The 12,884-nt window shown below is 43.3% G+C and overlaps 2 protein-coding genes across 3 annotated transcripts; both read left to right on the forward strand.

Moving 5' to 3' along the window:
• The first annotated feature begins 193 nt into the window (after positions 1–193).
• Positions 194–6,774, forward strand: krit1 (KRIT1 ankyrin repeat containing). Of its 2 annotated transcripts, none has more exons than XM_079176254.1 (17): positions 194–267; positions 1,020–1,189; positions 1,469–1,625; positions 1,830–1,922; positions 2,002–2,131; positions 2,220–2,463; positions 2,662–2,777; positions 2,972–3,115; positions 3,241–3,397; positions 3,626–3,733; positions 4,178–4,334; positions 4,591–4,742; positions 4,828–4,994; positions 5,117–5,204; positions 5,303–5,509; positions 6,158–6,274; positions 6,449–6,774. In XM_079176254.1, the coding sequence occupies exons 2-17, from the start codon at positions 1,088–1,090 to the stop codon at positions 6,536–6,538; spliced, it is 2,229 nt and encodes a 742-aa protein (XP_079032380.1). In that variant the 5' UTR covers positions 194–267; positions 1,020–1,087; the 3' UTR covers positions 6,539–6,774. The 2 variants fall into 2 exon arrangements, with proteins under 2 accessions (XP_079032380.1, XP_079032379.1); XM_079176253.1 differs by having other exon boundaries at positions 217–380.
• A 1,315-nt stretch (positions 6,775–8,089) lies between these two features.
• cyp51 (cytochrome P450, family 51) lies at positions 8,090–12,876 on the forward strand. The gene is made up of 10 exons (XM_079176457.1): positions 8,090–8,310; positions 8,407–8,505; positions 9,000–9,176; positions 9,269–9,395; positions 9,653–9,827; positions 10,013–10,132; positions 10,361–10,553; positions 11,130–11,225; positions 11,324–11,492; positions 11,748–12,876. Exons 1-10 carry the CDS (start codon positions 8,143–8,145, stop codon positions 11,924–11,926), a joined length of 1,503 nt encoding a protein of 500 aa, XP_079032583.1. The 5' UTR covers positions 8,090–8,142; the 3' UTR covers positions 11,927–12,876.
• Positions 12,877–12,884: the final 8 nt, after the last annotated feature.

The raw sequence follows: 12,884 nt of genomic DNA on the forward strand, positions 1-12,884 counted from the left end.
TACTATATCTTTCTAAAATTAATTTGAAAAAAATTAATTAATTTTTTTAGGGGATTTAGCAAGTAGATTCAGTAAATAAATACTAAAAACCTGCAACGACAACATTTCACAACAAAGCTGCCGCACTGAGTCCCCCTCGCCGCCAGAGTCCTCTGTTGTCCGACTGTAATCGCTGTCATGAAACGTAACACGACTCCTCTGTTTGTGTCTGCAGCCCTGCCCCAACTTACAGGCCCGCGACTACTGCAACACAAATATCCACTCCGGGTAAGAGCTGTCTGCAGTCTGCGGACTGTTACATTTAACAAGCTAAAACTCCCCGAGAGCCCGGAAGAGCTGTGTTTGGTCTTATTGAGCGGAAAAAAGTCACGTCGCTTTCGGTAAGTTTCATCTGCTCAACGAGCGGAAAAGCGGTGATGATGAACGTCATAGCATCCCGGCTACAGCTTACTGATTCAGTCCAAAAAGTTGATCGTGTTTATTGTGGACTAGAACATGTGTCGATACTGGTTTGACGCAGCAGGTCGGTGTAGTCTAAAACATAGCACATGATATATTTGGGGAGATAATAACTGTTTATTGTCAACAGAGTCTGGTTTCCGGGGCGTAACCTCCCTCTGAACTCAACAAGTTGGTTTGTGAGCTGAATGTCACTCCATTAGTTCATGACGTACAACACTTGTAAAACCCGAGGTCTGCATGGCAGATACCTGTGAAATGCATGACTACAACACTTTCATAATGCATGATAAAAGTTGCTATAAACCTCTATATTATGATGTCTTAACCACAGTCATGAGGCAACACAGGTGCCTTTACTGTACAATTTCAAAATGTCAAGACAGAAAGCAGCCAATCCCTACATTTGAGAAGCTGAAAGCGTCATCACATTTCTGGTATTTAGTTATTGAGTAAAGTTATTGTGGGTTCATACTTTGATGTAAACGACGTCTTATAAGCATGAAGTGAGTGACTTATCTCAACACATGTATCCCCCCCCCTGTGATCTTCTGCTTCAGGGATGCCTCTCCACAGCATTTGGCCCACGTGCAGAAGGTTTTGTCGGGACTGAGAAAGAGTCAGCAGTATGGGCAACGAGGACGCCCTCGAGGATGTGTTCGTTGCCGTCATCCGCCCAAAGAGTCAAGTCAGCCTGAGCTCAAAGGAGTACAGAGCCAAAGCCTATGAGGTAAGTGTGACAGCAGATCCCCCGCTGGCCTCAACGTCGAAACCAAACGTTATTCATATGAAATCTGAAATAAAACAAAGGGAAGGGACCTTTTCCTCTGAGAGATCATCAAATTACAGAAGCTTAATGTAGAGTGTGTTAGTTTAAAACAGCTGTCAATAAGCAGACTTTCTTGAATTACCAACATTAGAAATGATGACATATCAACCAACAATATATTTTTTCTAAACCCATTTATAACTTAAAGTTTCCGTGTTGCCTCCGGGTCCTGTTGTGCAGATCCTGCTGCTTGAAGTGCCTTTGGAGGGGAAGGAGAAGAAAAGAAAGAAAGTCCTCCTGGCCACAAAGATCCAAGCAGCGGGAGACAAATCCAAATCCATATTGGATTATGTTGACGAAACAGTCAGACCGATATCCAACAACCAAGGCTTCATCGGTGAGTGTGGGACGTATGTGACATTCGCACTCATGCATATTTATAAGACATAATTTAGACCCGTGGCTTGCGACCTTTGTGGCTTGTGACTCTTTAAAGTGAAGGAAAAGCCGACTCGTGACCCCTTGTTGTCACAGGCTGCGCGTGTTTGAGTTGACCGCAAACATTGGGAGTCACGGATGTAAACACCATTTGGGGTTTCAGGGAAGCGTGTGGTGCATATGAAGAAATTCCCCCTCGATGGAGGGAATGAAGGAAAGGAGGCCTCGCTTTTTGTTGTGCCAGTCAGTGTTAAAGGTGAGCAAAAAAAAAAAAAACTCTGTCTCAGAGATTGTAAAACATAGTTTGCTGTATATTAATAAATCCCTCTGAACAGACAACAGCAAGCCCGTGTACAGCGCCGGGAGCCCGAGCTTCTACTGCTTCCAGGACATCATGCGGGTGTGCAGCGAGACCAGCGTTCACTTCTGCCCCGTCACCTCCAAGATGCTTCTGGCTTTAGACAAGTGAGGACGCGTTTGAATAGACGGTGTTCTCGGGATGAGGCCTCTGGGGACGCCGAGCTTTTAACGTTGCCTCGTCTGACCTCTGCAGGTGGTTGGCGGAGCAGCACAGCGTGCCTCACGCCGTCCCCGCTCTGTTCAGACCGGCACCCGTTGAGCGGGTGAAGACCAACGTCAGCAACCCGGCCTACAGCAGCGAGGGCAAACTGAGTGACGAGGGTCTGCACATGGGCTACACCGCTCTGGAGATCAAGAGCAAGATGATGTCCCTGGAGAAGGCCGACATGTGCATCCTCAACCCGCTTTACGGCTCCGACCTGCAGTACACCAACCGGGTCAGTCAGCTTCTTTTAGAACCAGTAAATGGATGGGGAGTGGACATGTTTGATGTCAATAATCGAGGGAGACTTGACCTTTTTTTCGAAAGTGCCCTTTTTATGTAATGTAGACTTGAAAATGTGATTTTCTTTGCACTGGGACCTAAATCAAACCTCCTTTTTGTTATTCCTGCTCGTCTGGCTTTTTGTTTGCAGGTGGACAAAGTTATCATCAACCCGTACTTTGGGCTCGGGGCGCCCGACTACTCCAAGATCCAGATCCCCAAGAGGGAGAAGTGGCAACACGGTCCTAACTGTGTGGCAGAAGACAAGTGAGGGGTTATTCTTTCAACCTTGTTGTTGTTGTTGTTGCTGCTATCATCCTCTTTGGGTCTCATCTCTGTGTGTCACAGGTTTGCTCATGATCCTTTTATAAACCTTTTCCCCGGCTCCCCTTGCCTTCTTTTTCTTTCCATCTTCAACATCATGCAAAAAAAAGAAATGATATTAACAGAATTCTCTGCAGGGAGCGTCAGTGGGTGGACGACTTCCCCCTCCACCGCAGTGCCTGTGAAGGAGACACGGAGCTGCTGTCTAAGCTGCTGGACAGCGGTTTCTCAGTCAAGCAGCTGGACAGCGACCACTGGGCTCCCATTCACTACGCCTGCTGGTGAGTCCGACTCTCAACCCGCAGCACGGGAGAGCCCGAAGCGTCCAAAAGGTCTCATCCGCTCGGATTCTGGTTTGTCTCGGTAATGACGACTTTTTGGTAAAGTCGAGTTTGCTTCCACCCAGGCACGGTAAAGTGGAGGCGACCAAGCTGTTACTGGAGAAAGGTAACTGCAATCCAAACTTGCTGAACGGCCAGCTCAGCTCTCCCCTGCACTTTGCAGCCAGAGGAGGCCACGCGGAGATAGTGCAACTCCTGCTGCAGCACCCCGAGATTGACCGGGTACGAAACATGCACTAAAGACTTTCCAAAGACGTACAACACATGTTGATTTTTAATATCAGGAAAAAGCAGAAAAGAATAACAAAATGTATCTATTGTAGAGAGAGAACAGAAAAAAGCATTGTGACTACTTTTATATTTGATTTACTTGAACTGTCTAATCTGTGCCATTAGTACCATCTCACAAGATGATAACCTGTAAACACTAACTGACTTTTCCACCACCAGCACATCGAGGACCAGCAGAAGCGATCGCCCCTTCAGGTGTGTGAGGAGAACAAACAGAACGAATGGGAGGAGACGGTGAAGCTTCTGCAGCAAACCAGCAGCAAACCTGTGAGTCACACGTCACGCGCTTTAATGACTGTATTTGTGTTGCAAACACGCTGATCTCACACAGCCTCCACTTTGCTTTGGCTGGTCGTGTCTTTAAAGTGATGAAAGACGTGTATGTGTGTTTATGTTTTTTTTTTCCATGGTTTTCTCCGTAATGAAAGCCTTTTGTGGCAAGACACTTCTGAAGTTTGTTATTACTTTATCCAAACATACTCGCACACTCAAGTACACTGCACTTGTAGAGGAATTGCAATTCCCTAGTTAAAGTGCTTACATACATATATTAAAGTGGTCATATTTCTGTGGCAGTCTGCTGCTCACTAACTCCTCAAGCATAGTCCGAGCTGTGCTGCAGATTTTAATAAAAAGTTGTTTTCTTTTTCAACAGAAAACTAAAGGTGTCTGACTCGATTTTGTTTTGCGGTGCGTTTGTGTGTTCCACAGTATGAGAAGGTGCGCATCTACCGCATGGACGGCTCGTATCGCTCCGTGGAGCTGAAGCACGGCAACAACACGACGGTGCAGCAGATCATGGAAGGCATGCGTCTGTCACAGGACACCCAGCAGTACTTCACCATCTGGATCTGCTCAGAGAACCTCCGTGAGTTCGCTCAGAAGACATGGGTCCTAAAAATCTCTCATTCATCCTGTGGCTGTTAAACCACCTGGGACCAGACATTTTATAAAAACTTTTTTTTTATGTCAGAAAAGTTTGATTGTGGGATGATTTCTAGTCCTCAGAGTCTAAGAAGACAACATCTTTGTTTCTTTCAACCTCAGAACCTTTTTTGTTTTTATAATCGTTGCTGAAATGAAGACTGAGGTGTAGCATTGGTGTGAATTTGTGTGTGTGTCAGACCTGCAGCTGAAGCCGTACCACAAGCCCCTGCAGCACCTGCGCATCTGGACAGAGATTGTGACGGACCTGACGGTGCTGGATCCTCAAAGGGAAACGCCTCAGCTCTTCCTCCGCAGGGACGTCCGGCTACCTCTCGAAGTTGAGAAAAAGGTAGCTCAATTTGTATCGTACAAGAAGCTGCTTGATTGTGGCCTTGGAATGTGTTAGTTAGTTACCACTCACCGTTTTGTTCCAGGTGGAGGACCCTCTGGCCATCCTCATTCTGTTCGACGAGGCGCGTCACTGCCTCCTGAAGGGCTTCTTTCCTGCTCCGGACAGCAAGCTGATCACACTGGCCAGCCTCCTTCTCCAGATCATATACGGCAGCTATGAGAGCAAGAAGCACAAGCAAGGCTTCCTCAAGTAAAACACAGTTTCAACTCACATTTAAACCTAATATTGCACTGACCTCATACATGTCAACATGAACCTCTCTGCTGAGCTGTTGTGCAAAGTAAAAAGCTGTTGTGTTTTGTTTTCTACAGTGAGGAAAACCTGAAATCAATTGTGCCGATATCCAAAGTGAAGAGCAAAGCGTACCACTGGACCAACAGGATTCTGCATGAATACAAAGTACGCCGGACGTATTCCTTGTAGAAATTTCTTGAAGACTTAGAATGAAATCCCACTGCTGGCTTCATGGACAGGCTGTTTCTCTCCCTCTCTGACAGGCCCTGAGCACCAGCGAGGGGGTGAGTAAAGAGATGCACCACCTGCAGCGACTCTTCCTGCAGAACTGCTGGGACGTCCCGACCTACGGGGCGGCCTTCTTCACGGGCCAGGTCTACACCAAGGCCAGCGCCAGCAACCACAAAGTCATCCGCGTCTACGTGGGGGTCAACACAAAGGGGCTGCACCTCATGAATATGGAGACCAAGGTATCGTCACCTTTCATTCGAGGTTTTAAATTTCAACTCTACACCCAATTTCCTCACGTTATCTGCAAATTTAACTTATTCAAATTAATAAATTAAAGATCTGCAATGTTGCTGCACAAGCTGCTTAGACAGTTTTACTCTGTGTAGGACATGAAAACAGGATATACTGTTCATCACTGTTCTTCACTTAATTTTGGGGAAATGTACAGAAAATGATGCATTATAATATCTCCATTTGTCTTGAAGGTTTCACACCATTTATACATTTGTAGTAGTATTATTTTATTATCACTTTATTTGAACATCGTATAGCCTCAATGAAGAGCTGAGATGAGCTGATACTGAATATATATGTTACTGTGATAATGTGTGGATATGATATTTCCAACTTTAAGGCTTCGTGAGGGCGAAAATAAAAAGGGAGAAACTGGATAAAAAAGAGTTACAATGTGTAAGAAAGCTGATATGAAGCTACAAGGGAGAGGCTAGTTGTTTAAATTTCACACAAAGTTATTTAATAGTATTTATTATATGCTAAAATTAAATATTGGGCTGTAACATCTCCGTGAACTGCTATTGTCAACATCAGAACTCGCTTAAATATATCTAAAAAAAAACTATGTAAATGTTTATTTCTTCTTCTTCCAGGTCCTTCTCATCAGTTTAGAGTTCAGCACATTCATGTGGCAGCTTGGACACGCCGACCAGTACTTCCAGATACACAGTGGGGACAATAAAATGAACTTCATTGTGCACACAAAACAGGTAACTCTACCAGGACGTTTCCAAAACTTCTCCAAATGGCTCAAAGTTGTTATAAGAATATTTTAAACAAATAATAACTGCAACCAGAGTGCATTTATACAGCAGGATATTTTGATGTTGACATGATGTTAAACCATAAACACTGTCTCACTTGCGTTCATTATTTCCTTACAGGCTGGCCTTATTGTGAAGCTCTTGATGAAGCTCAGCGGACAGATGACACCAAATGATAAAAGCGTAACGGACAAATATGCCTACGGCTGAAAAAGTGTAGAGACCTGAGCTGCCATAGATCCCCGTGCAGGCTCCTCCTACTGACTCTCTACTGACTGCAGTACTCCGGACAGAGGAGCAAAGTCTCCTCACCAGCGCCTCATTTTGTATATTAGGCTTATTGATATATTTTACAACCTCACATTGTGTATTTTGACAAGTCATATATTTTGAGTGCATGTAAATATGTTTATTTAATGTTGTTTTAATAAACTGATGTATGAATGAAAAAAAGGTCTGAACTGCGTTATGTTTTATTAATATAATGAATTAACTTAAGTGATTATTCTTATGAAATTAATCTTATGAAATATTAGGCCGATGCTAAATTATAACATGACCCGTTGAGGCAACTAGCTGTGAATTAAGGGAAGTGAAATAATAAGGAATGATGTGGATTGTTGACACTAAAAAGAAATCCTTCTTAGAAAATAGTTTTCACAAATGTTCGTGGGACGTGGTTTTCCAAACGTTCGTGTGACTTTTTCAAACAATCACAGAGCGTTCCCCGAACCACTTTAATGCAACAATTTTCGGTTTGGCGAATGATCCACAGACGTTGCCTGAAGGGCAGGGTTAATGTGGTAGAGCTTTCAGTTCTATTATGCTGGATAGCTTAATGAATAATAATGTATCATATTCTAATGGTTATATTTTGTGAGTCAAATCGGAATCTGCAATGTAACCAGTAACATTTCTCTGTCGGGTAAATATAGTACTACAAGGTTTCTTTTCTCTGAAGTAGAAACACACAGTACATAGCAGGCTATTCAGCTTAGTTTCAAGCTTCTGTACGTTATTTCAGAGTACAATGAGTTAGAATAGTAACATAATAAAGAAATCATATATAATAAGTCTATGGCTGTTTAGGGCCCTTTTAGTTGGGGGGCCTCATGCCCAGGTTGCCTATCTTGCCTTATGGCAATGGTCATATTTCTTCTGGTGAAGCAGACTGTCTCTGAAGGTGAGCAGCTGTGACTTGGGTGTGTGATGCAACTATGTCATTGTGTATTACTGAGGAGTGAGGACCCAAGGAAGCACAGTGTTGAGTGGGAAGCTATTTGTATGAGCAGAGACTGCACTAGTATAATATGGAACATAATGCGTATGTTGTGTGGCTCATAATAGCTATTAATTATATAATATTAAAGTAAAATGGATAGCCCATGTCATAAAATGTAAATTATAAAGCCTACTTTATTTACCATGTTCTCTCAGTTTATATGCAAGATAGCTTTTTCATATTTTATTCGGTCTCTCTCTGGGACAACAAAAAAAACACTTTTAACCCACTCGCAGTATTATCCAAAAAATCCTTAAGAGTCGATGGCGCAGGCGGTGTTGGTGCTGCTGGAGTGACATCATATAGCAAGACATCGGTTCAGGCACCGGCAGCCAATCACAGCGGCAGCTTCTTGACGGACACGCGGTCAGCAGCCAATAGAAAGCCTCTGTTGGTCAGGCGTGGGCGGGGCGAGTATTGACAGGTAGAACCAATAGGGAAATATTACCAACGGTCCGGCAACAGTAACGTCAGATGCACTGGACATTTATCGGCTGTAGTGGGACTGTTGTTCAGCGCGGAGGAAGTTAAAATGTCTTTCCACTTTCCACTGTACGAAATGAGCAGTAAACTGCTCGGGGACACTGTTGGGAAAATGAACGACAACCTGACCTCCGTGGTGCTGGCAGCTTCTGTCATCACTCTCACTCTGGGATATCTCTCTAAGCTGCTGCTCAAACCGTCCTCTGACAATGATCTGGTAAGTCAGACAAACATTTGGGAAAAAGTGCCAAAATGGTTGTTGAAATTGCCAGCCGGTGTTCATATTGCACTGTCGTGTTTCTTTTTTTTGCAGAAATATCCACCATACATTCCCTCCAGCATCCCCTTCCTGGGTCATGCCATTGCGTTTGGGAGAAGCCCCATTGAATTTCTTGAACATGCTTATGAAAAAGTAAGTGTTGCAGAACAAATTCACTGGTCCAGTTCTTCTTCTATGATACAACTAACTTTATTTAGGTTCTGTCACAAAACAAGCTATTTGAATATGTTAAAATAGACCTTGAGAAATATATGTTTCATACACCAAATGATTCATGAATTTATCGAGAAAGTAGCCTACTAGACAGGTTTATTGGTAGGCTAATGAAAATAAGTGTTCGTTTCAGCTCACTGCAAAGAAAAGAAAGCTTGTCTCTATCTTATTTTACCTGGCACACGTACACACCTGCCTAAAGACAACACAAAGTCTACTTGTGACACCACTTGTATGGACGTGGTTTATGACCAGCAAATAAAATAAAACAAAATTCCATTTAAATAAGCCGGAAAAAGCTGAAATTAAACAGTAGAGGCGTTAGATTAATTGTCTTGCAACCTCTCCGATTTCTATTGTCATAACCCCTCCAGTTGTGTTTTAACCCTTGCGTCTCTGCTGTCCACGCACAGTACGGCCCTGTATTCAGCTTCACCATGGTGGGGAGCACGTTCACCTACCTGCTGGGCAGCGAAGCAGCCACGCTGATGTTCAACAGCAAGAATGAGGACCTGAACGCAGAAGACGTCTACTCCAGACTGACCACTCCAGTGTTTGGCAAAGGAGTAGCTTACGATGTGCCGAACCCTGTGAGTAAAATCACATATATCAATAAATGCAACAAAAAAAAAAAGCCTGAATATTGCAGCTATAATGTAAGGTTTCTTTAATGTGTTTGCAGATCTTTCTGGAACAAAAGAAGATGTTTAAGACCGGACTGAACATTGCTCATTTCAAGGAACATGTGAAAATCATCGAGGCCGAGACCATTGAGTATTTTCAGAGATGGGGAGACAGCGGAGAGAGAAGTAAGATCCTTCATAAATAACTTGATTAAAACATGAATATTACAAAATTAACAAGTGACATAATTCACTTTTAATCAGACTACTTCCAGCTTGTTTAACCCAATGCTTTGTGGAGTTTGTAAAGTGTGTCACTTAACAGTTATGATGAGGTGTGCGGCCTTATATTGAGTCCAAACCAGCACAACCTGCATTACCCGTAAAACGATTTTGAGTAATAAGAAATCCCACATTGTCTGTTCCCTTTTTGTTTGTTTCAGACCTGTTTGAGGCCTTGTCTGAGCTGATCATCCTGACGGCCAGCAGCTGCCTTCACGGGAAGGAGATCCGCAGCATGCTGAATGAGCGAGTGGCCCAGCTCTACGCCGACCTGGACGGAGGATTCAGCCACGCTGCCTGGCTCCTGCCCGGCTGGCTGCCGCTGCCCAGCTTCAGGTAGGACACGTCTGTGGAAAGAAAGACGTTGCCGAAAAAGAAACTGGAGCGATGGCACAAGAGAAGTCCAAACATTTACTGGAACAGTCATTCAAAGAAGAAAAACCCACCCATACATAAACACGATTTTTCACCATTAAAATGATTAAATAATAACACAAATGTTACTATTTTTCTTTGCTTAGGAGAAGGGACAGAGCTCACACAGAGATCAAGAACATCTTCTTCAAGGTGATTCAGAAGCGCAGACAATCTGAAGAGAAGGTGGACGACATGCTGCAGACCCTCGTCGACGCCACCTACAAGTAAGATAGCTTCAGTGTCCGAGGACAAACGTGTCAAATGTAAACTCATGCTGCCGGATCACCTTTTTAGCCTTTTCACATTTAAATACATTATTAAATGACATCTAGACTTTTTAAGATCAAAGAAGAAAACAACCTTTCTAGACCTTCGTGACTCCTTTGTAAGCTGCAGGATGGTAGAACTTTGTGATCTCATCAGTTCTAAAAATGACCCTGTTCACTCCTCAGAGACGGACGACCCCTGAACGATAACGAGATCTCGGGGATGCTGATTGGTCTCCTCCTGGCGGGTCAGCACACGTCCTCCACCACCAGCGCCTGGCTGGGTTTCTATCTGGCCAGAGACAAAGCTCTGCAGGAGCGCTGCTACGCCGAGCAGAGGGCCGTGTGTGGAGAAGGGCTGGAGCTCGACTTCGATCAGGCAAGGCTGAGTGTGCAGTGGGATTATACTGACCATCAAGTATCACAACATATTATCAACAATTCTAAAATGAAATTACAGTACTGAAGATCCTTCAGTAACTTCAAAAATAACTTTATGACCTAACCAACGTTTTGTCAAACATGACTCAAACTATCCATTTCAACAAAGGGATGGTCAGTAATTAAAACAAGTAACTCCACAGTACAAAATCGTATCATGTCATTTGCAATGAAATCATAAGTCACAATGTCGAGTGACCAAACACAAGGAGGTGCTCCCCCCCCCTGGTTGAAGTGATTCATAAGGAACATTGTGTGATGAGGTTTTCAGGCACCTGCAGTTACATTGATTGTAGTCATTAACACTACAATCATCAATACAGATCACATTTTCTTAAAGGAAATACAGCAAAAGTCACAGATTTAGCATCAGAACAGACTATCTGCCACTGACTAACAGCTACTGAGAATTACAGATACGCTTCAAATGTTTTCTACTAAGTACGTGTTCCTCTGTGCTGTTCTTAAGCGCAACAGTCTGTTAATCCTTATGTTGTCCTGGTGTCGTCCTCAGCTGAAAGATCTCAGCTTGTTGGAGCGCTGTTTGAAGGAGACCCTGCGTCTCCGCCCGCCTATCATGACCATGATGAGGATGGCTCGCTCTCCACAGGTAAGAACACCCATCTAGTTTTTTTGGAGTATTTCTTTTTTCTTTTTAATGCCCCAATTTCTCAGCACGGCGTATGTTTTTCTACTTGGTTCTCTCAGACTGCAGCAGGATACACCATCCCTGCGGGCCACCAGGTCTGCGTCTCCCCCACCGTCAACCACCGTCTGCAGGACACCTGGGTGGAGAGGATGGAGTTCAGCCCTGACCGCTACCTCAACGACAACCCTGCTGCGGGGGAGAAGTTTGCTTATGTGCCGTTTGGAGCCGGTGAGAAATAATCTGTAACTTAGTGAATACAGTGTCTTTCAGGAAAGACGTTATTTCTCACTAATTAACATGACAAATGGGGTCAATTGTGTATCATAATCAACGAAATGTGCTTTCGCAACTTGTACTTCAGTTTGCTGTCTACAGCATGTTTTTGATATTAGCTGTTGAGCACACTTGAAATATTATTATATTCAAGAAATGCTTAAAAAAAGACTCAAAATCCAAACTGTACCTCTGTTGTCGGCTCTTCAGGTCGCCATCGCTGCATCGGGGAGAACTTTGCCTACGTCCAGATCAAAACCATCTGGTCCATTTTACTGCGCATGTACCACTTTGACCTGGTGGACGGATATTTCCCCACAATCAACTACACCACGATGATTCATACCCCTCACAACCCCGTCATCAGATACAAGAGGAGAACACAGTGAGAGGCAGGAGGAGGAAAACAACTGTCCAACATCCTGAGTGTTTGAACTGAAAGCTCTGACTTCCTGGGACTTGAATTTCGGAACATTTCGATGAACATTCTTTGCGCTGCTTGAATGCCCAACCGTTTAGTTTTCGTGCTTCTTTCAGAACTCTTTTCCCCTGAATGTCAACAATTGTTGAAACGTGTTTCCAGAGATGATTACACCGACTCTGACTTGAACACATACACTAATATTCACAATGTGAATTCTTAAAAATAAAAAGTGGTCAGAAATAAGGTTCCTTGATGGAGGGGAAACATCTGTTGAGTGAATGAAGCCCTAGCAAGTTTCATTCAGTGAATAACTGTAAAACACGGCAGTCCATATTCTAGATTTGTTTGGGTGGAAGTTTTTTCTTTTTAGTAGTTATCCAGTGAACTTCCTTATGTCTGTGTCATTAGACAGGCAAGTGAAATTGCGGCCTTTGTTGCATTAAACACATAGAAATAAAACAAAACAATAAGCTTAACAGCACCCTCTGTAAACAGCTGTAAGCCCTTAGTGCACAGAGTCTGAATTAAGAATCAGCTGTTGTGGGATGTTGCCACACTGTCACAGATCATTTCCCTTCAAAAATATCTCAAATCTTAAAATGAACTAAATCAGGATGTTTGAGGACATAAACTTTGTTGCCGTCACTTAAACTTTGAACAAAGCGTTCTAAAAGGTCACCTGTACTAATTAAGAACTTTCCACCTGGACCTCGTTGAGTTAACGAGCACTAATGATGAGAGCAAGTTAAACTGCACAAGCTGCTTTGTTGTTCATAGGATTTGAATCAAACTGTTGAATGTCTTTCTCATTAAAGAAAATATTGTGCTCATGACATTTTGGTTAATTTAGTCCCTTTTGTGATTTTTGGTTATTTTGTTAATGTTTAATTTCTTCTTTCAATAAAGAAACTGGAAAAATCAGC

The sequence above is a fragment of the Pholis gunnellus genome (assembly GCF_910591455.1).
Source record: "Pholis gunnellus genome assembly, chromosome: 16".
In the NCBI taxonomy this organism is placed as follows: Eukaryota; Metazoa; Chordata; class Actinopteri; order Perciformes; family Pholidae; genus Pholis; species Pholis gunnellus.

Excerpts from the sequence above, each read along its gene's own strand:
- krit1 (XM_079176254.1), top strand. The coding sequence starts at position 1,088 with ATGGGCAACGAGGACGCCCTCGAGGATGTGTTCGTTGCCGTCATCCGC. Across the intron at positions 1,190-1,468 it reads ACAGAGCCAAAGCCTATGAG|ATCCTGCTGCTTGAAGTGCC; the intron begins GTAAGTGTGACA and ends CCTGTTGTGCAG. Across the intron at positions 2,132-2,219 it reads ATGCTTCTGGCTTTAGACAA|GTGGTTGGCGGAGCAGCACA; the intron begins GTGAGGACGCGT and ends TGACCTCTGCAG.
- cyp51 (XM_079176457.1), top strand. The coding sequence starts at position 8,143 with ATGTCTTTCCACTTTCCACTGTACGAAATGAGCAGTAAACTGCTCGGG. Across the intron at positions 8,506-8,999 it reads TTGAACATGCTTATGAAAAA|TACGGCCCTGTATTCAGCTT; the intron begins GTAAGTGTTGCA and ends GTCCACGCACAG. Across the intron at positions 9,177-9,268 it reads CTTACGATGTGCCGAACCCT|ATCTTTCTGGAACAAAAGAA; the intron begins GTGAGTAAAATC and ends ATGTGTTTGCAG.